Here is a 23,937-nt window from a genome sequence, read left to right as displayed (position 1 = left end):
ACTCTTGTATACTTTGACATTAATAAATGACCTGACAAGAAGATTACATGCTGCCATTTTCTCAGTGTTTTCTCTCCCAATGCAAAAGTTGCTAGGCAACATATTAAAAAAATATCTGCAATATGTATCAATGATTCATGAATCCTTAGAGAAATTGTCTGAAGAGATGGAAAATCTAGAGACAAACCATTAATCATACTAATAACAATAGGAACTAGACACCTCATTATAAAGTCTTCCAAAGTCAGAATATTCTGTGGGCTATTTATATTTTCCAACTTGACAGGAAAGAAAATACATCAAGAAAGACACAAGGTATGAGCCTGTAATTCCTAAGTAAATTGCATGTTGATAGTCACTGGCTGAGGACATTTGCTAATACTTAGGTTTAAGTCAATGGATTATTTTCGCAATTTTAAAAGAAATAAGCAAATCATAGCCATATGTCCTCTGTCATCACAAAAAAGTTGAAATGCAATACAATAAACTACAAATGGTGACAATCCTACAAAATTTGAACAAAATCTGTACAGTCGTTTCCAAGCCGTTGCATCCACAAGTGTGACCCAGCGGACAGATGCATTGACTCAAGGACAAACAGATACTGGTATGTCCCCTTCTGCATAGATAAGATTAAGTGTATGATTTAACTGGACTAGTTGGGAGTTGCAACCTCAATAACTCAATAGCGAAAAATTAGAAAACCACAAAAAAAGAAATGGAGCTCCCATCAAATAATGATTACAATTCATCAAATCATTTGTTAATTTATCATTGGATATATAAACAGATGGATGGATGAACAGAGGAGTGGCCAGACAGAGGGAGTGATGGACAAAGAGATGGATGGACAGAGAGATGAATAGGCAGAGGGACTGATGGATAAAGGGATGGATGAATGGAAAGACTGATGGACAAAGGGATGGATGGAGAGAAGGACAAATGCACAAAGGGATGGATAGAAAAAAAGGGAAAAATTGACGGAGGCACTAACTGACAATACTGTTCATTGGATTAGATGGGTTTATACAGTTTCTGTGTTGGTGTTTACATGTACTTTTTGGCACTGAATAGATTTAATCAAGTAAATGCATTGCCCTACAGCAGCTTTTGATTTAGATTGTAAAATTAGATCTAATGATATGCACTTAGTATGGGTGCAGATCAATACTTCTTAAATGGTACTTAAATCAAAACAAATTTATCAAACAACTTAAACTGGGGTGGAGGATCCGAGATTTCATTTTGGGGGAGGAACTGGGGTTGGTGCCTAAAATAGAAATAAAGGTTGAGCAAAGTGAGGCTAGAAAATTTTGGGGGTAGAAGTAGTAACAAACAAGATTAAATACAAAAAGAACTGAGGGGCTGCACTGCCCCCCTCCCCCCCCCCCAAAAAAAAAAAAAATATATGCACCTGTTCAATTAAGATACAGTAGGCACTTGTTACAAATTGTTTTACATCAAAATCACATGATACAATTGTCAATGTTTTGTTCCTTTGATCTGCACTATAAAACATATTCAATAAAATTTGCAACTACATGTAGTCACAAAAATATCTATTCATCATTTTCAATAAGTAATTCAATAACAAACTTTACCCTAATTTCTTTCGAGCAGAAGTCCACTTCATAGTTCCATAAAAGTGAATACACAACTGACTAATTGGTAGAAAATTTCAAAATAAACATTAAAATACAATTACAACAGCTTGTCACATCACAAAATCTCAATTCATCAAAAAAATACATGTCAAAATCACAGGTCTGTAGTCATAAAGACTTCAGGGCATTTTTGCAACATTATCAGTGGGTTAAAAATGGCAAATAACAAGATTTTTTCACAGAAATCACCTGATATGAGCCCATAGGGAAAGTCAACTTTTGATCTGTAACAGGATCTTAATTTAGGAAGATTTCATGTTAAGATAAGCATAACATGAAAAATGGTCTTTAACTGTATCATGTATTTCACTTTGTAGTTAAAAGACATCTTTATTAATTGGTATAAAAAAAATCCAAATTATTACATGAAATTGCATGTATTTGAAGTTTTGGGATCTAGGTGACTTGGTATCAAAATGTAAATGATTGGCTGTAGTATGAACCTCTTCCGAGCACTTGCAGCTAGAAACAATTTTGAATTGTTCTTACATAAAAAAAAAACAATGAAAGCAGAAAATTAACAAGAAAAAAATACTTAAGGTTAAGTGCACATGTTTTGATCCTCATATTGAGGTTTCTGGCAACAGACCTAAAAATATCAACAAGATAAATCTATACACAGGTAAACACAGCTGAGGTGCACTCTAACTACTCAACAGAACAGTCAGGGTGTGCTTGATTACTGATACATCTGAAGTTTATCAGACTTAATGATAACACAAGTTTATTGTATTTAGAAAGCTACTTGCTGAAATGATGAGAGGTCTTAATGGTAGAGGTGTAGACTTCAAAGTAAAACTGTCAAAGTTTGATGGGCAGATATCTTAATTTTCTGATAAAACTATCAATACATTTTTTTTTTAACTTTAATGCACATTTTACTACCTTAAGTGCATTCATGATACTCATAGTGATGTTTTTAGTGTGAAGACTATAGCCTGGACAAGAAAACCAAATCACTCCAAGAAACTTGTCTTTAATATATCAATTAAATTTAGAAAAATCCATGGTATTAAAGGCTATTTTTGTCACTTTAAAGCCAGAAATATCAAAATAAATTAATGAAAATCCATAAAATCATTTCAAAAATAAAATATGAATAAAAAACTTACACAATACTGAATTCAAATTTCCATCCAATTTCCATGTAAAATTGATAAAAGACAAAAAATTAAGAATGCAAAGACAATTTTCTTCGCAATTGTTTCTGAACAAAGGAAGTGACACCCTTTAAGCTTAAGCTTACTCATATTTTACACAGAGGGATCATTTATTTCAAGTATCAGTTTTCCTAAGAACCAGGTAAAACTTGAAATAAAACATGACATGGTAAATAAATGAAGTAGTCTTCAATACTGGAACAGAACACAGCTTAATTTTTTCAATACTGCATGTGGATTTTTTCAATTTATTCCAAAATACTATTTTTTTTTTAAGATACTGTCAAGAGTACACATTTGTGCATATAAATGTTCTTGATTTTTGAAGATTATTAGCTTTTCAAAGTGTTAAAAATCAATTTCTCAGGTGCATTTTTTCACGCTTAGTAATCTACTGTGAAAATAGCTAAAGTGGGTACACTGAATCACCACCTTTACACGTAAGAAATATTGTAATATTCTTACAGATATCTACTCCTGAAATATGCAACTATACTGCAATTTAATTCAAATATCACAGAATTTCACAAAAATCTTATTTCCATGGTACAAATAACAAAACATGTCCTGTTATGATTTGTTGGATTTTAATGGCAGGTTTGACCGTCTGCCTAATTTTTAGAAAGACTTGGACTTAAATATCAATTTATCCTTCCAACAGATGCTTAGTTGTGTTGTTGTCACCTAAAAAATCAATCCTGCCATTGTTATGTAACTGAATTAAAAAAAGACTTCTGCTATTATCCAAAATGTCCTCCAAAATCGTCTGCTGCTAAAGTTTAATGTGACTTTGAGGATGACAGCTCATGGCTAAGCATGTAAGGTGCTCGTAAAACAGGACAGTTTTTATAGCTAAAGTATGGTATATGGAGAAATTACAACTTCAGTCATGACAAATATTTTATCTAACAAAGATTCAGCACCAAGATCAGGATTGTACAAGATGTTCAAGAATAAGGAATGTTTTACAGAAATAGTAAAACTGGTTGTCCATGACAACAATCGAATGTCATTGTAATAAGGCAAGTTCCTTCATACCAAACTAATAATGAACACATGATGGCACAATTTGCAACATGACACCCTCCCCCACCATTTTCAAAACTTTACTTCAAATTCAAACTGAAATCCATCTTTCCATTGGCTGATTTTAAAAAAAAAAAACTTCTGTTTACAAACATCACTTTTTTCAAGTTTTCAAGTGCCTTATCTATTTGCCTCATCTGATTGTGCTACAAAAAGCATGTTATCAAATCTTCAACAGACAACACGATGGCTTGTATAATCTCATTCACAGATGTAAACAATGATAATTTTTTTGTCAGTTTCTCCCAACGAAACCAAATGTATTATTCTGGTTTTAGTTCTGATATAAATATTCCCAAATTCAAAATATCCTCATTGGTTTGACACCATGTTCCATATGGTTATGTATGTTTTTTTTTTTTTTCAACCATGAAAATGTGTTGTTTAAGATTAAATGATGCAAGTTTCGGAATAAATCACTTAAAAACTGATAATACCAACAAAAAAAAATTTCTTAGATTCCAGCCTTAAGACACACTCCAAAATCAATTATAGGAACCTCCAAATGCTCCCTATTTGTTTCAAGACTTGGTTCTTGTAAAGTAATGGACCAATGGACCTTGGTCCCAACCACCAGCCAAAAAATTGGTACAAAAGTGGTAAAGGGGGCCCCTTTTTAAAATTTTCTCAACAACAGGAGAAGATATGGAAATTCCTCATATTTTGGGTATCGAAAGTCCTGTAGGGGTAAAAGTTCTTATATTAAAGGCATCAATTAATAATTTAATTTGTTTATTTCTCATCTTACCAAGATAAGATTATTTTCTTTAAACCAACTTGATACTGTGACATCTGAACTTTTATTCTAGTCTGAGTGTATCTACCTTAAAAAGCACTGCATTCAAGTAAACAAACAAAAAGAACCTCCCTTCACTTCCTCACCTACAATTTACCATTTCCTACCCAAAAATATCTCTGCCTGAGTTCAAGACCTCAATAACAAGGGCCTACTTACTCTGCAATGATGGATCATTTACCCATGACCTATTTGACAACCCACTTAAATTTCAACAATAATTAATTAAATCTGACTTACCCTGAAGAGGATGAAGTATTCCAATAAGAATGGCCATAATGGTATTGTTCCCCGTCACTTTTGGAACCCTCATTTTTTGGGCCCCTCCTGACAGGCCTCCGTGAGGAGTCGAAAGACGTACGGAGAAATGCTCCATTAGTCCTCATTCTTGATATAATTTTAATGTCAACAAGGAATCAAATCAGCTGATTCATTAATGAAAAATCACATCATCGGCATCGTTAAAATTAAATCAACACAAATTGCAGAATGACGGAAAACCAAAAAATATCCAATCTACGCATTTTACAGCATCAACATTCTAGAGACGTAATCTATTCCTTAATTAACACAAACTAATGAACAGAATAATAGGACATAAGTGCATAAAACCTGAATGCTAAAAGAAAAGATATCAGTAATCTCTGGTCACAGAACAAAGGGAAGTAATATTCTCCTCAAAATCATTATTTTTTTAAACATGAGTCATCCTTCACAGCTAGGTCTGCTGAATGAATTCATTTACTCTAGTACATAATTGAATTAAAGACAACAAAAAACTGATGAAATTGTAATTTAAATTGAGAAGCATGAACGAGAAAATTTGTGGTTTTGACAAATTAAAGCATAGAATTGGGGTAGAAATGGACTTGTCTGCTTTGGTGCTATAATAATGATACATCACTTTAATATTGATCCAAAGAAACCAGTTAGTTCTTACGTGCATCATCTTCCATTATGAGGTCATGATTTTTAACGATCTTTTGATTTCAATTTTCTATCTCATAATACAAAGCCTGACCTCAGCTGATAGGGAATTTTAATCATTCTTTTTTTTTATGTCTTTTATTGACAGAAACAGGAGAATGTCATGATTTCCAGTGAATTTTCACACTTATTTTATCAGATTATATTTCTACTGCTAGTCATTATGTCAAGATTCTCAGTGGAATTTGTTTTTTTGCTGAGGGTTAATGGCAACAGCAGATTTTTCAGAAACCACATGCTATTTGAGGGGTTGATTCCAGATATTGATTTCAAAATCACTCAGATACATTCCAGTCATTGAATTCAGAAACACAGTTTTAATGTGTCCAGATTGTATAATAAAAATGTCATAGGCTGTGGAATGCTTCAAGTATTACTTCAAGCTTAAAGGTACAATGACAATTAAATATAGACACAAATAAGTGACTCAGACAGGCCTACAGACAGGGAAGGGGACATGACAGCAAAATGGACTTTGTACTTTTATTCACCTATATTTGAATGAGTAATTTAATTAACTAATTAATTAATTATCAATTAAAAGCAACCTCTATAATTACTAGCAAATTTTACAGCCAGGTGTATGATGCACTGACATTTATTAGCAACAATTTTTCAAATCATGACAAAATTTGAAAATATGGAATCAATTAAAATTTATGATGAAGTCATTTAACCCCTGCTCTTTAGTGGTACAACAAACTGCCTTGTTAATTTAGGTAAAGAAATAATTGGTCTTATTTTCAATCATTTTTTTTTTCAGTCTATGTATTTCCCCTTTTTAACAGAAATGGCTACCGCTACCTTTATTAAAAAAATACATGTATAACTTCCTGTCATCCCTTTTTCGTAAAATTATTGGGAAGGTATTCTACACTTCACTCTTTTTCTATCATTTAACGGCCTTTACACATTTCTCAATTTCACCACAAATGATAGTTTACTTTGCTTCTCTTCTCACCCCCCTTTTTTCTATCATCTATCAAGAATGAAGTTTTCTCAACCTCTTCTGTATAACAACATAACAGGCTCTTCACTGTCACACTTTAGATGTAATTACATTAAGATAAAAGCACCCTACATTCAATTAAATAATAAATTTCCTCACTTTTACTGCTAGAAGCTTGTATACTTCTGAAATTCTGCCAAGGATAGTATAAGCGTTTGCCAAAACTACATGAAAAACTTTTCTTTCAAATACTAGTGTAAATTCATTCAGCAGACGCAACTAATGGAGCTGAAATTACCTTAAAAACCAAAACGCTTGTTAATTACTAGTTTTTTTACCTCACTTTTTACAACTTCTTCCTTTTTTTTGTTTAAGTTTCAGTCTCTGTAAGAATCAGGCAGTCGGTGAAACATGGTATGAAATAAAAACACCACATTTAAAGTTTTATTCGACTCTGCTATTATCAATGGAAAAAAAACACAAGATTTTCCATATCACTTTAGAAAATGAAGTAAAAATTTCAGTGAATGGCACTGAGGCTGTCTAAAGCCTAATTTTTCTAACATTCTATTGAAAAATTTCTGAGCATATCCAGTGGATTCAGAGATCAAATAGAGAAAGCCCCTTTGAATGAAATTATATTGTCAGATCGGTGGATTTTTGACATGCATGTTTCCGATTTTCCCCAATTTGCCTGATTCTTACAAATACTTACACTTAAAGCTTCTGCTTATTGAATCAAGATATATTCTTCATAAGTAGCTGCTCATTAAAATACCATAATGTCAGAGTAGCATTCATTTTGAAGTTGTCTCCCTACCAAGGGCCTGTAGAATTATTTTTTGATTGATTACAATGTATTAAATTTTTCCTAGCAGTAGTCTGATAAATCAGCTTTTAATGAGTTAGACAAATAACAAAAGTTATAGAAAACATAAAATTAAACAACTTATGTAATTTACAATCCATGACTTTTCAATAGGGGCCATAACTCCATCAAAAGTGAATATATAATTGTTCTCTTTTAAAAGTAGTTTGTTTTCATTTGGTATATGAGAGACTGTAAAAATCATACATATTTTAGTTTCACCCAATACATTAATATGTTAATCTCAAAGAGCAGAGTTACTTCCCTTGAATCACTGCTCCTTAATTCAATGATATTGACCTGTTAGTATAACTATAGAAAAACCAATTTCTAATTTAATCTTTGCTGTCTAGTCTTCTCTTTAATCAAAATACCAACACCTCATTATGTTTGGGTCAAATCTTAGAATTTTATAGAGAAGGTTCTGAATTTCTGCCAAAATGCTGTGTTCTGTATTTTTTATATACATTTTAAGATTAGTGCAGAATTAACTGCTAGCTTTAATACCAAAGGGATTACATTATCTTGAGGTGAATCTTTTATTAGATTTTAAAATGATGTTTTAACTTTCTTGCTTCATCCTACTTATTTTCTGCCTACCATATATAACAGAGCCATTCCTCAACTCTTTAAAGTTACTAGACCGATTTTTCAAAGAAAAATCTAATTTACAGTATAAACAATAAGTACTTATTTACGAAAGAACTCTTCAAAATAAAAAAAACAAAAAACAATGTTTATTTAATGATTGCAAATAAATTTAAATCATATCTAAAAATATTGTTCTTACCTCAAGTGCAGTAGATAAGTATGCAGTAATATAAAAACTTTCTTGAATCCCACTGACTTATGTTAAAGAAGTATGCTAATACAACATACTGATCAATCCACCTATATAGCTGATTATCACAACATAATGAAATTGTCACAATTAATTCACATCAAATCTTTCATAATTGCATGTACTAAGAACAGCCAGCTTAGTAAAGGAAGGTTACTCTCCTTTAAGGGAGATAACTCTATTAAATATTATTAAAGAATCAAGTAGTTCAACCATTTAAATTTCACTTGGTCATGTGGAGATTGTATTCAAACAGAAAAAAGCAGAAATCTTAAAGGGAGCTCACTTAAACTGAAAAGAATTTAAAGAAACTTATATAAAATTCTTTATTTCTGCAAAAAATCATCTATACTCAAGTTTTTTCAAATCCATTTGACTTCTTCCCAAAATTATCCTTACAAAAGAGCTTATCAAACTACAGAATATCAGAAATCCCATTAATCACAGCAATTTCACATCAATGAATAAACTGACATTATCAAACTACTTTTGTATAACAACCCCTTCCTTGGAGATCAGCTCTTATGGATCAGTGCTAAGTGTAAAAAATATATATAGTATTCTATAACTTATTTAGGGCTCTATAATTTTTTAGCTCATTTGTTCCCTGTAGAAGTATAAAGCAGTCCTTGATCAATTGATGTGTTAATCATATCAGAAACACGAAGAATGGTAGCACAGAACTCTTTGAACCATTTATAAAAGTAGATATGATCTTTCTTTGACCTTTAGAAAATTCTGATTTTCTGTTTATCAGTCAAATTGTATGAAGGATACTTGACAGTTGTAGGCTAAAGGAATAAGAACTCATTTCAATCTTGGAAAGACTTCTATAAAGTTCATACTTTACAAATATAACAGAATAGGTATGGTGCATATGACAAAGAGACAACAACCCCACCAGGATGAAAATGTCAGCCCAAGGCCACCCATTGGACTTTAATGAACGACAAAGTATACTACTGGTATCTTAAACATTTTGCTTTCAGCTAAGATCAAATTTAAGATTTCTATTTACTCTGGTCCTATGCAATATTTAGTAGACATGACTTTGTAGAAATTAAGATAAACTGTGTGGTCTCATGTAGCACCAAACATGTAGTTCATGTTGAAGTATGTAACACAAGGTTAAAATACTAATTCAATCTGATCCAAATATTGCAATATTGATTGACAGGTTGTAGGCAAGATCAGGCAGTCAGGTCAGTTACTAAAATCGGGCAAGACCAGGCAACTAGTAAGTTATAGAAATTAAGTAAACCAGGCAACGGGTTCATTACCAAAATGCTGCAAGACTAGGCAACTGGTTAAAATCTGCAGGTGGTCATGACCTGGCAACAGGTATCGTAGGGAAAAATGCAAAACCAAGCAACCCAAGGTCACTGAATATGGGCAAGACCAGGCAGCAGAGTCAAGTAAAAATAGATATAAAGGATACAAGTACACAAATAAGCAATAGAGAACACTTTCATAGATGTTTCACAATTTCCTCTCCTTTCCTCCTTTCTGAATTTCCAATCTTTTACAGACAGATTGGCAGAAAGTCAAACCTTAACAATAGACAAATTATCTTGAGCTTTGTTTCACAAAGATGATTTAAAGTAAACTAGCAATTGGACAAAAAAGTGGTGGAAATATTTTTTTTTCTGTCTGACTCATCAATTTTTCATAGAAATAGTCAAATTTACAGAAAAAGCATTTTGACCCACATTGTCCATAAAGGTAATCCCAAAAGTCTCACATTTGGATTTATTTTGCCAATTTCTAAGCAGAGTAGAATATCTATAGAGTTTAACGACAAACTCTCCTGTCTCTATTGGATTTCATTTTCCAGTTTTCAGCATTCTCCCATGCTTTAGAACTATTATTCAACATAATGGTTATAGATATTTATGAGAATCTGCGTCAGTTTATAAATTTTACAGGAATAGTTGGAAATGGGTATAAAGATCAATATGTAGTATGAGTAATCAGAAAATATTGCATCGATTCTTGATTTGTTTGAATCCATTAAATCTTCCGACACCCGTATCCTAAGATCATCACAGGATTTCACTGGTATTTTTTACTTTTCCCATAATGTTTTGCGACAAAGTTTTGCTATAAAAATGTAAAATGTTATAGATTTAATATTGTGTAGGAATGTGCTAGGTTTGTAAATAATAAATAAGCCATATTTTTCCCTGGAGAGTTGTGCCTTTCAAAAGGAAAGTACTAAGCTTTAAATAAAAGAACATATATACTGGATGGTTTCATATTATACATATAGTACATCATAAGGCCAAACAAAAAAAATTCTGAAAGGGATGAAATTCAGTCCAAAAAATAAAACTGATCTGATAGGGATGAAATTCAGGCCAAAAAAAAGAAATGGATCCTTCCCTTTCATGCTATTTATAACAATTATTAAATCACAGCCTTTTTCAAAATTACACATTTAACAAATCATGTCAAATTCTAAGAATCCTTTCCCATTTTCATCCTCGATCAAAACTTAGGTTAACTATAGCCAATACATCTGTCTATCAAATAAGGCATGAATGTGGACAAGTTTCATTAAATATCGTTGTGGCTTACTTAAATAAATTTAGGGAAAAAAACAAATACCTGCACATTTGTAAAGATAAACAGAATAAGAATTTTTTTTTACGTGGAGACAGAAACATTCAAAATAAACACTGCAACAATTGACTGGAAGTATAAACATTGTAAAAGGAATTTTTCTAAATATGTTTTAGCATCAAGTTGCTTGAAATATGAAATATCATGTAGTAAAGCAATGGAAAATGGTAAAGCTGCTGATTTATTTGGAACAATATCCAAATGCATGCTCAAACTACTCTTAATTAATTACAAGAACATAATAAATAACCAGCAACTACAAGGGTTGGTGAGTCATTTAACTTTTCTTATTTGGCCATGTAAATAATATCTACAGTAAGAAACATCCTTTAGTTGTTGTGATGGAATGCTGTGCCAAAAACTAATACCTCTAATGAATAGATACACCTCAAATAACCCTCTCCCTAATTATGCTAATTGTTTAACCCTTCCATCCTAATATCATATCTCACAAAAATCATGTACCCATCAATTTACAGTTCCTGTGAAAACAACAGCAAAACAGACACAAAGGAATATAAACATCTAAGTATAATTAATTGTCTAGAAACACTTATGTTTTGTTGTCTGAGGAATCATATTCAAGTGCGACAATGAGTGATTCACTGCACTGAGTTTTTCATTATTGCAATTAGAGTTATTCCCCTTTGACCATAACATGCAATTTTATAGCCCTCGCATCCAGCATGCATTGACCAATTTAATAAATTTTGTAATACTGTAGCTTAGGGAGTTTAGTCCTTCACCAATGAAACCAAATGGCATAAAGGGTAAGCATTATCCCATCCAAAGAAGAAAATATATCAAAGTTTTACCGAACATATTTTGGTACAGAAGCCCTCCGAGTGACAAACTTTTTGTGATGGCATCTACAGATTAAAGATGATTATTTATAAACAATCAATCATATTCATATCTGAATCACATAAATAATCATAAACATAAAATGTCTTATAAATAAACAGTTATGACTTTAGATAAACTGATGTTTGATATGTGTGCTCTGCAGGGAAAACTTGGGTCATTTTGTATATCAGAATAATAAATATGAATGTGAACTTTAGATATTTCTTTGATTTTTATGAAAACTTTCATGCAACATATAAATATTTAATACATGACATCAAAATGTACTTAGTTCTCAGCCCTACTTATAAATACATGTATCATTTGAAAATATTTTCAAGTGCTGCATTATACATGTAGAGATAAGGCATATAATTTCTTCCTAGTTCCTGCATGTAGTAGTTACATGTAAGTTCAAATTTTAAAGTATTTTTGGAATGATTTTTTTAACTTCAAACAGACACCATATAGAGATGAAAAGATTGTATGCATTTTTTTTGCAGCATTTAGTATGAAAGAGAATATACATACATTTGAGTAATCAGAACTGACTCAATGTTAGGAAGAAGATATTAAATGAACCAGTATAATTTAACTGTGCATAATACTTTTTATTTTACTATGTGGTTCATAGTAATTAACTTGCAAGTTGAACTGACATGAGACAAGTACATGTACCAACCCTAATGTAGGCTGTAAATCAGCATATGCATTATTCTAAATTTTCAAACCCTAAAATATATTTAGTGACCTCTGAAGTTATTTACCATTAAAGCCTTTTGTTGTTGCATTTAACCATAACCACATTTTTCCCATTGTTTATGTAAATATTTACCGATATACCAACCAAACCAATTTTAAAACCTAACTGTACATCAATATAAGCCCCTCCTCCCATCATCCCCAGACCACACTACACCCCTACCCCTTTTCTGTCATGCAATATACCCTCCTACCTGTCATCGTCCACCATGCCACTGTTTTTCTGCATACATTCCTTGACTGCCTGCATTCCCTCCCGGAATCTCTGCTGCAGTCTTCTTGCATAGAGCGAGGCTCCTCCTTCACTCATATACCCACAATTCATTTCATCAACTTTGTTGTTACTTCCTTTTAAAATATCACCGTCAGACATATATCCAGAAATGTAATCAAAACTTTCATAATCCGAACTATAATCTCCATCAAATGAACTATTTAAACCACTAGATGGTGTTTTCCTTATTGATCCTGAAAGAAACTTTCCGTGATCCATCAAAGGTCGGTTCATTCCTATCCGACTCTGGCTAGCAAAGTAAGCAGCAGTTGGAGTGGCATAACCGGGATTGTGAAATATTTTGCCACCAGGTGACGCGTACGTCCTTAAATAACCAGTACTATAAGGCATGGCACGTAATAATGGTTGCATTGGTTTAATATCCATAGCTTCACCAGAATCATCAACAAATGTTGTATCTTTTTCGGAGAAAGTTGTTTCTTTAGAATTCTTTTCTTTTTCTTTATTGACTGTTTTAGTTCTGACTTCAGCATCAAAAGTTGTTTCAACCTTTTCGCCATGTCTTGGCTGAACTATTGCAACATTATTTGCCGATTTGTTTATAGGTTGTTGAGGTTGCAATGATTTAAATCCAAGCCTTGGCGAACTTGTTGCACTTATACTTCCTGCATCAGACCCAGAGTCAGATGGTCTATAAATAACACTTTCCGTTGATGAATTACTATTATTGCCACTAGGGCCACTTTGGCTAGATGATGATGATTGTGAATCACTTTTATGTCCTGATGATGTTTGCCCTAAAGGAGAACCAGGGCTATCACTCATAGCACTTTGTTTATCAGCATGAGGAAGAGAGCCACTACCAATTTCTTTTCCAGCAGGAGTGTTACTCCTTGGAGGAGGTTCGGTTTTCGGTAATGGTGGAGGTAAAGCTCGGTTTATTATTCCTGATTGTGTACCAAGATCAGACATGCCAGTCATGGCATGCATTTGTGTATTAGCCACAGAGCATGTAGGTTTGACAATATTGACAGTTTGTTGTGTATTGCTATCTTTGCTAGTGGATTGCCTTTGCCCACTACTCTGATATCCTGGAAGTTTTGAGCTTCCTTTTGAGTATTGTCCATCACCAACTCTCTCAATTTTACCATCTGAGTAATCAATTTCAGTATATCTTCCTTTCATGTGCATCATTTTGTCACTTTCACTAGTGCTTGTTTTTGATTGGTCACTTACTGGGTCATTGTGATGTTTTGAATGACTAGCAGAAGATGATGACCCATATGCACTTAGTCCTGATTTACCAGCAGATGGCACTCCTGATACCGATGGTGATGTAGCTGCAGATGATGACTGACCATGACTTTTGGATTTGTCATCTTTATTACGGGATTTCCCAGGTTTTGGAATGCTAGTTGGGGTTGGTATACCAGTACTTGTAGGGGTGGATGAAGCTGATTTGGATGACTTTGATGCTGACTTGGGAGGTACAAGTGTTCCAATTTTTGAACCCTTTTGTCCAGATTTTAAGTCACTTTTACTTGATGATTTTTTCACAGCAGCTTGACTGGTTGCAGACTGTTTTTCTGCATGAGCCAAGGGTAAAGAGGAAGGATGTTCTTTCTTGTTCACAGCTACCTTACTTAAAGATTTGGTTTTTGGTGGAAGTTTTGGACTCTCAGTTTCTGGTGAAAAACTTAATGCTCCTGGGTCAGTTGAACTTGAACTCCTTGCACTAGCAGTACTTGATCTGGTATCTGTACTGATTCTTGAGTCCCTATCACTACTGAGAGCCAAGGAAGAAGAACTCGTACTAGCAGTACTACCAGTACTTGTTTTTGATGCGCTCTTCGGAACTCCACTTTTACCCTTGGATTTTTCCTTGGAATTGAAAAATTTGAATTTGTCTAACATAGAGTTTTTATTATTTGGGTTAGTTTTCTGTGAGCTACTTTTGTTCGATGCTGTCGAACTTGTCGAGGTTGTACTTCCTGTGCTGACAGCCCTTGGCTGCTTCTCACCTTGTGGTCTGGGTGTGGTCAGTGATCGTCCCCCTGGTGTGGGAATACCAGACCCAGGGACTGCAGGTGATGTAGCCCTAGATGAGGGGTGACTGGTTTTAATGGTTGTTAAAGATGAACCTACAAAAGAAAAAAAAACTTTTTTTACCCAACTATTTAAAACCACTATGTAAATATATCCAAATGCTATATATTCCACTTTGTGGTTTCAGAGTGTAACACTTTTAAGTTTTATACATGTTTAGTTTCATATATAATTGTCATAGTTTTTTCCTGTTTTGTCTTTTTTTTTAATTGTCATGATTAATCATCTGCTTTTTTGGTTTAATTTTATTGGTTTTGGTTTTTTTTAAGTTTTGGATTACTAATAATGCAGCTTTCATTGTACAACTGATCTAGACTTACAAATACCTTTTTACACAATAGAGAATGATATAATTTAGCACTCTCAGGAGCTAAGATCAGATTTATCTTCATTTTGAGTTTTTTCATTACTTTTACTGTCAAATAACTTACTTTGGGTGAAAATTGAAGTTTTTGCTTGAGTGTTAATAAGTTACATGACTGTTGTCAAAATAAACATCAATGAATGCTAATAAACAGAATACAATTTATTTCTTGTTTTCAATGACTTTTTTGGCTTTGCTGAGCCAGCTCAAAATTAATCATAAAAAGAGGATCAATATCTACAATTTGAATATTGGAGCTAAAAGGGTTGTCAATATATGTATTTTTTTGTTTTCACTTTGCCAGCTCAAGCAAGGAAAAAAAAACATTCATTTATACTTTTTTTACAATTTCAACATTTTCTAAAGACAGCTCTTGACTACAGTTCTTGAACCGATCTGTGCAACAATTTGATAGATCGACTGATTGATTGCTGACAGATCGATAACCAATGACCAGTGACCAATCTGGTTACAGCAATGTTATGTGAAAAGACAGATGATTAAATACAAAACAAATGTAAAAATAAATTGATGTTTAAATCTATTGTATTAGGTAAATATGTGTAAAATTGACAAAGAAAACAACAGAAGCCGTAAAATATATTGACTGTGCTGTGGTCACATGATGGGATCAGTGGTTTAATTGATCAATCGTTTGAAGGATCGATGACAAATCGGAACCTGATTGGTGATCCTGACCGATTGCAATTTTTGTTGCACAGATCGGTTCAGGTACTGTACCAGATATTTCTGAACTGGTATAAGAAAAAATAAATCAGACAAACTGACAGTATATTGATTACTACATTGTCTTATAAAGTGCTACACAAAAATTATCCCTTGTATATCACATTTTGTCTCTTAACTTGTAATTCAATAATAAAAATTCTTCATTTTATATCTCTCATCCTACTCAAATTTCTTCATACATTATTTTTTTTTCCATAATACAAACTGGTTAACTTCTTGGTTTCCTTTAGGGAAATTACTGGTAAAAATAAAATATGAACTTTGAAACAAAAATTTTATGATTGCCTTTCCATCAAATATGTTTCCTTGCTAAAAATTGAAAACTACAAAAATCAGCTTTGATTACAGAACAGATTACAGGTATATTTGTTTTTTACCTGTCGACTAATTGTTTACATATTTTCATCTGGTGACCTGATATTTTAAGGTAAAAAGTTTGAGAAATTTTCATTCCTCCTTATAATAATCAGGCAAAAGATAACACCATTCAGCTTTTAATTACATTTTTTTTAAATAACTCATAAACTCTTAAATAATAACAGAAATACCTCAACCCCAATCAATTTATACCTCAACCCCAATCAATAACAGAAATACCTCAACCCCAATCAATTTATACCTCAACCCCAATCAATAACAGAAATACCTCAACCCCAATCAATTTATACCTCAACCCCAATCAATAACAGAAATACCTCAACCCCAATCAATAACAGAAATACCTCAACCCCAATCAATTTATACCTCAACCCCAATCAATTTATACCTCAACCCCAATCAATAACAGAAATACCTCAACCCCAATCAATAACAGAAATACCTCAACCCCAATCAATTTATACCAAATTTTATACAATTTTAGCAATATCAGTAATATGATGGTATATTTTGCACGCAATAAAAATGAATGCTACCAAGAAGATAAATTTGCATGATTTTTAAACAGTCTAGTATTCAACTAAACTTAAATATAAGTCTAGGTAAATATTAGTATAAAATATTAGCTTCAATAAAGGGACCTTGTTAAAACTATTTGAGAGTTCTGCATTTGACATTTTAATTGGCAATTTGAGTTTTCAAGTGGAAAAAACATTGATATTGTAAACAAAAAAATGATCTTTTTTTTCTCTTTAAAATGATAACAGGTGTTCATGAGTAATATATATGAATTTAATAACTGTAAGTAGCAATTATGATGATGATTTTTCAAAATTAAATTACCACATGAACTGAAATCTGTAATTTATTAACTAAATTGGAAATGAACCACAAATTGCATGTAAAGTTATTACTTAAATAGTCAAAGATAAGCCAGCAGCCAAAAAATTAAATAGGAGATGATGGTTTAAGTACATACATATAAATATACATGACAAAGCTGGCTACAGTCACTGACAACATAAGCACACCCTGACTTGAATCATTCTTTAAACATCACATTGTCTTTTATTTCCATAATCTAGAGTTACTTGTATGTAGTAAATGGCAAAGTAGATTAAATTTAATTTTTTTAATAATTCGTACACCCTTTGTTATCAAAGTTTTGAATAATTTGTACCCTCTTTGTTATTAATTTTTTGAATAATTGGTACACCCTTTGTTATTTCAAATTACATGTTGAAAACTGAGATTGTAATATTCAACATGATACTAAGGAAATAATATTGTCTACGATCACCTCAAAGCTAATGCGAAGTCATTCATCTCTAATTTCAAAATGAATCTTCAGGATTTTGGGCTAGTGGGTAGAAGTAATGGGGGGTGTTATAATATCCAACAGAAAATTGAGGAAATACATGTACAAGGTTAAAACCTCTAAGTTCAAAATGTACTAACATAATTCTGGCTAAGAATGGAATGTTTTGTTTTTTTTTTGTTTTTTTTGTTTTTTTTTTGTTTCTGCTTTTTATGTTTTTTTTTTTTTTTTTTTTTTTTTGGGGGGGGGGGGGAGAGAAAGTCTGTCCATGCGTAACCTTGATTCTTAAATCTTGCATCCCCCCACCAAAAAATAGAGAAAGAAAAGCATACCCTTCCTCAATCTGTCTATACATTATCTTTGTCAATGTAACAATTATATAACCAGCAATAGTCATGACAAAGTCAGGATTCTCATTCTGATTATTATTTTCAGTGTTGTAAAATTAAAGCATTATCAGAAGTCAAAGTTTCAATAACAAAACATTTAATAAAGAGTAACTTTTACAGTTAACAAAGTTCAACAGATATTAAAAAGATCATATAGGTTTTATTCAAGTTCTCATAAAGAAACTGAAGTTAAAAGACGCCAACGCCAATTCTAATGCCAATGCTGATGACAACGACAGAAAAAAATTTTGAAGTCGAATAAATAGGAGGATATCATTTTGTGAAATATTGGGAAGTACCATTCATTTACATGTAATTATAAACTAATATTACAGCAATTTGGACCAAGATTTATAAATAACAAACACCAAAATAATTGCTGAAATTATTTCCTAATGGCAGAAAAAAATCATTGAAAATATTTTAGGCTACCTTACCTTTTTCATGCATTTTGTTACCAAGTTTAAATCCGAACTGGTGCATACAAAATACAATTGTAGGACTAAGTATCACATTATTTAAACGATTTAATGTGATGAAATATATCCACAGGATACAGTTTTAAAATCTGATAATAAAATCTCCAATTGTTGCATGTAAATTTTTCAAGGGATATTTGTATCATATTAAAAACATGTAACCACATCAAAAGATACATAAGGTAACATCCCGTAAATATTCTGAAGAAAAAAATTACTGGCTGTGGCTTTTCCGTGGCTTTTTAACGGAGACAACTGAATCAAGGTGTTATGATGTTTTCATCTGATAACAGGTGTACCAGAGGCCAGGTAACATGCACACCTGGTGATTAATTTTTGGCGGGATGAGATTTTCAATCTTATGTTCTTTACAAATTGGAGACAATTTACTTAAAAGATTTTTGTCAAATGTCATGGAAAACGGACAAACTTTGTCAACCTTTCAACTTCTGTGGTAATGACTTTAAACCCCATACTGCTTTGTTTTTGTTCCTAATGCAATTGTGTGGTCTAGAGTTCAAACAAACAGAATTATATCCTAAGACCCAATGTTCAAAGAAAATGCAACTAATGATCTATGAAAATCACATTTAGGAAGTCACTTAACAAAATATTTGTGCCGCAAAATGAAAGTAAATACTCTCTAAAAACCACAAAGTAGTTTAGGAAGGTTTGAAGTCTTTGTACCATTGTATCGGGAAACATGATTTTATCTAGGGGTTGAGTAACACAGAAAGAGAGTTGGAAAAAGTTCGTAACACTTAATCAAGAATGAGATGGCCTATGATAAAGATTAAAATGAGGGACCTGAGGACTAAATGTTATCTGGGTGGTATGTAGAAGTTGTGGTCAAATAAATTGTGCAGTATGGATCAGGTTATCAATTTTTCCCATCAATTAATCATGGTCTTCGGCGAAGTGATAACCACTACATCTTGTTTAGTGCAACTCAGAAAGACAGATTCTACTGCTTATTCCAATAACAGAATAGCATAAGACCAACTGCTGTAACCGAAAGCAGATACACTGGATCCTCAACTTTCCAATACTGGAAGTGAATGCTCTAAATTCAGTTTCTATTTCATGCATTTTGTCACTTTAGTAAAAAAAAATTTTGATGTACCATATGGCAGATTATTTTCAAAGGTGTAAAATTTGGTGATGGTATACTTAAATTTATGGTGTTTCTTTATTTGATGTATGACAAGTAGTGCACTAATTTAAGCCAAAAGTAAATATTCTGCAGAATTTTTAGACAGACAGCTAAAATACACCAAATTAGCACCTCCCTTTCCGTTACTCCTTCCTCCAAAACCAAAAGTACATAAAAATCAAGAAACCTTTATAAATCCTTATCTAAAAAAAAATACTGGACCACAGATTTCAACAGAAAACAATATTATTTCCAATTTCATAATTTGACAACATAAAATTCTTTGCAAACAGAAAGTAAAACACAGCTTACAAAAACAAAAGCTCATTGCTTACCTGTTAACCCTTCTAATCAGCATGTGTTTACCTGAGTTTACAGGTGTATAATGTAATGTACCTGACATTCCACAGCAAATCAATCAATCAAGAAACATGCTTATTTACCAATGATTTACCTATCAAGATAAAACTGCTTTAATGATCTTAAACAAAAGACAAATGATCAAAATAAATTTGATCTCATTTTGATTTGAACATTGTACATGTAGTATCATGATACTTGTATTAACCTTTATAAACCAACCACCTGACCAAACCAATCACATTCTGAAGTCCTTACATTGCAGCATTTTTACATTTTGATTTGTCTTCATCACATACCTGTCTAGACCAAACACAATTTTCAGTACGAGGAAGGTTCAGATAATACAAGTTCAAGTATAAAATAGTGGTATTTCCATACTCCAGCAGATCTTCAAAGAACCTCATGTTTTAAAGGAACCAAGGTGGAAAGGGTTCAAAATAATTGATCATACAAAGGTTCAAAGATTGGAATTTAAGTACACTTTTTAAAACAAATAATGCTTGTAGCATATTCAATTTCTGTTTTCCATTCACTCTGCAATTTTTTCCCAAAATTGAGGAGTGAATATAGCATATGGGATCCAATTTCATACTTCAGGACCACCTACCAGCAGTCCATTCATCAATACATTTTTTTAAATATATTATATGTTCCAAAAAAAACTTCAGGCACCACATTAGAAATTACGATTTATTTAGAAAATAATCTTTTTGCAGAGAGAAAATTCACTTTTCTACAGGAAAGAATAATGCTATCAGAATGGAAATCTTATTTTAGAAACAGACTATGAAGAAAGATGTTTTTTTTTTTTATTTATTTCAAATTCAACAATTTTTGACAATTTTTCCACACAGTCGGTATAGTTTCGCTTTTCACCCTTTGACCTTAAAGACGATCTTCCATGGAAACACAAGTCACCTGATCAAAATTCTGTTTCCAGATTGGCCAAATACTGATAACTTAGTGGGGTTCGAAAAAGGATATTGAAATTGCATCCACTGCGTTATTTCCTAATGAAAATTATAAGTACAAAGAACAAATTTTACTGCATCAGCTATCTTTATTGTTTTTTTTTTTTAGTGTCACTTTCTGTCCACCCAAAATAACGTGAAGTTTCATTAACAAGGTTAATATCCCATTATAAAAAGAAAACAACTCAAGTAGTTCTCTAACCTGGAAGGTTAACAAAGACTAGCTTTATCTGATAACCAAAAAGGCCTATCATGTTTTCTTATTAGATAATATCTCTACACCCTAAAATAGTCATTAGATTTACTTTTAATATGAATTTTATGAGAGTATAAAAATAATATGAGATCCTTTTTACTGTATTTTGACTGGAATCAAGATTTATGTAAATTTAACCTCTATTTAGAAGTTTTATATCAATAGAATTGTAAGAAAAAAACAACATGAAAGGTTAGAATGTTTTTTTTTACAAATATAGAAACCCTATTGACAGCCATTTATAGTTAGTTTTAATCTGATGAAGAAAAAAGTCAATTGCATCGTTTTTCAGAGTTAACAAGTCTGTTATGTATAATCAGATATTCCCATTGCTCAGAAATCTAAAATTGAGACGTTTTTTTCTTTTTTTTCTTTTTTTCCTTTTTTTTTTTTTTTTTTTTTTTGGTGTCAAATAAAGGAAAGACTTCGACTGAACGAGTAGAACACTATTTCAAAGCCTTTTACAAGGAGTTTAGTTGTATTACAAAGACTGACTTTTGAGCCTTTTAACAATACATGTATCAAGTTAAAAAAGCTAGAATTTCTAATGAAAAAACATTCAAAAAGTACAGGAGGACACAAATTTAAATTACAAAGTAAATTCTTGACTTTTTATGTCACCAAAAGTGATATTTCAGTTACATATTTCTACCTATTTTAAAAAAAATAGCTGATTCTGCAGTTTTACATGCTGCAAATGTACATATGCATACCAATTAAACTTCCACAAAAATTAAAAGCACAAGATGAATTTTTTATTTAACTTCCTCAAAGCTTCTCATAAAAGTCAAAATTTCTATCACTTATTGTTATAAATATACAAAAATTACCTTTGTTCTGAATCCCCTTTTCCTCAAACACAGACTGGATCCAGATACTCCCAGAAAGTTTATTACTCCCCAAACCATATGTGTCAACCATTTGACATTAACAGTTCCCAATTAGATGTGATTTAATCAACATTTTACAGCTTTCTTTGTGTTTTCAATTTGTGCATACATTTCATATCAATCAGTGTAGGATAGGTAAGAAATCGACACTTTATTGCAGATTTTTTGTTGCCCTTGACTAATAGTTCTGAAAATGAACCATGAAATGGGGAAATATTTTGTCTGAACTTAATATTACATAAAGTTTGGAATGTGTCACCCTTTATGAAAATTGGAAAGGATTGCTAGTTATTTCATACAGTATGTTGTAAAGTTTGTAATACAACCTGATTGTTATCGAAACAATCTAGATACCTCAATGTATTTTGATGAGTGCACTCGGTAGAGTATTATGTAATTCTCATTCAAGCCCTGAGCAAATTTTCTGTATTGTTAATAACCTGTATTTTAAATTTATGTAAAATAAACAGAAAAAAAACAGAATAGAGTATTGATATAGGTTTCCACATGTGCCATGCAGTTATCAGTGGAGTATCCTGGGTTAACACAATTGTTTTTATTTCTTTATTTTTTAAAGAAAAAAGAGATTGAAGATTAAATAGAAATTTAGGATAATAAGGCTAATAACCTGACAAAATAATATATCTGTATATTCTTACATAATCAAAAGCAACGGCAGATCCAGAGAGGTGGATTTAAGGGGAAGGAATCCCCTTTATCTAATTTTTAAATTCTGTAAATTAATGCAAAATTTTGGTAAAAATAGCAAGCAAAACCTGAAACTAAACCCCCCTCCCCCCCCCCACCCCCCCCCAAAAAAAAAAAAACAACAACAACAAAACAAAAGTTAACACCCTACCCCCAAAACACACATGCAATAGTTTCGGTACAATGGAAGTTAAAGAATTTAATCTCAAAAATCTTCTCCAAAAGATCTTTTTAAACAAAGTTTCTATAACAGTCAGTCCACTGTCAATTAACGGTAATGGACAGACTCACAACATAAACCAGACCCTGTGAGTAAACCTAACATTGCTTACCTTTTGGTTTCATAACATCCATTACACAAAAATGATGTTTTCCACAAAAAAAACAATAAACATCAACTATACATCATTTTCCATCAAAGCACAAAAATTAAATATGATAAGCATGTCAATTTCCTTGTAATGATTAACATGTATCATTTCATAAAACATTACAGCAGCTCACTAACGAAGGTAAAACATCAAAGGTTTCTTTAATGTTTGGACAGGTGAGACACTCTTAACATTCCAAAGCCATGGACTATCACCTGGCTTCACTTTTTGTTATCAAAATAATCATCTACAATCATTTTTTAAAATGTCTAAAATTTGATGTTTATCTATGATCAAAAAATTGTGTAAATTGTAATCCTTCATAATATCCTGATATTAAATGGTTTCAGAAAATTTGGAAAAAAAGTTGAAAATAATATTTAGATCAGAAAGAACAAATATTTTGAATACTATAGTACAACAATAAAGTAAATTAAAATTTGAGGTCAAAAGTCAAATGTTCTTTTATAATATTGTAAACTTTAGTCAAAACATTGAAAGTTCAAAACAACTTAACAACTTAATAAGTTAGTTTTATACAAATGATAACAATAATAAGGAAAAGTAACACTAATTTCTTTTAAAAGAAAAATTAAATGCAATTTCTAAATCATTTATGCAAAGT

The 23,937-nt window shown here is 31.8% G+C and overlaps 1 protein-coding gene across 21 annotated transcripts in view; it reads right to left on the bottom strand.

Moving 5' to 3' along the window:
• The window catches only part of LOC148613349 (neuron navigator 2-like), a 295,727-nt gene that overhangs the window by 81,102 nt on the left and 190,688 nt on the right, over positions 1–23,937 (bottom strand). For 17 of the 21 annotated variants that reach the window (XM_088586749.1, XM_088586750.1, XM_088586740.1 and 14 more), the window contains 2 exons: positions 12,776–14,957; positions 11,789–11,842 (listed from right to left, as the gene is read on the bottom strand). In XM_088586749.1, coding sequence (XP_088442875.1) covers positions 11,789–11,842; positions 12,776–14,957 — 2,236 coding nt within the window. The remainder of the gene's footprint in view (positions 1–11,788; positions 11,843–12,775; positions 14,958–23,937) is intronic. The other 4 variants (XM_088586735.1, XM_088586745.1, XM_088586738.1 and 1 more) reach the window with 1 other exon arrangement.

This window comes from Perna viridis, chromosome 6 (genome assembly GCF_037379345.1).
Source record: "Perna viridis isolate PV_CMFRI_1.1 ecotype Kerala chromosome 6, ASM3737934v1, whole genome shotgun sequence".
Classification (NCBI taxonomy): domain Eukaryota; kingdom Metazoa; phylum Mollusca; class Bivalvia; order Mytilida; family Mytilidae; genus Perna; species Perna viridis.
The sequence above is the reverse complement of the archived record's forward strand: the minus strand, read 5'-3'. Positions and strand labels throughout refer to the sequence as shown.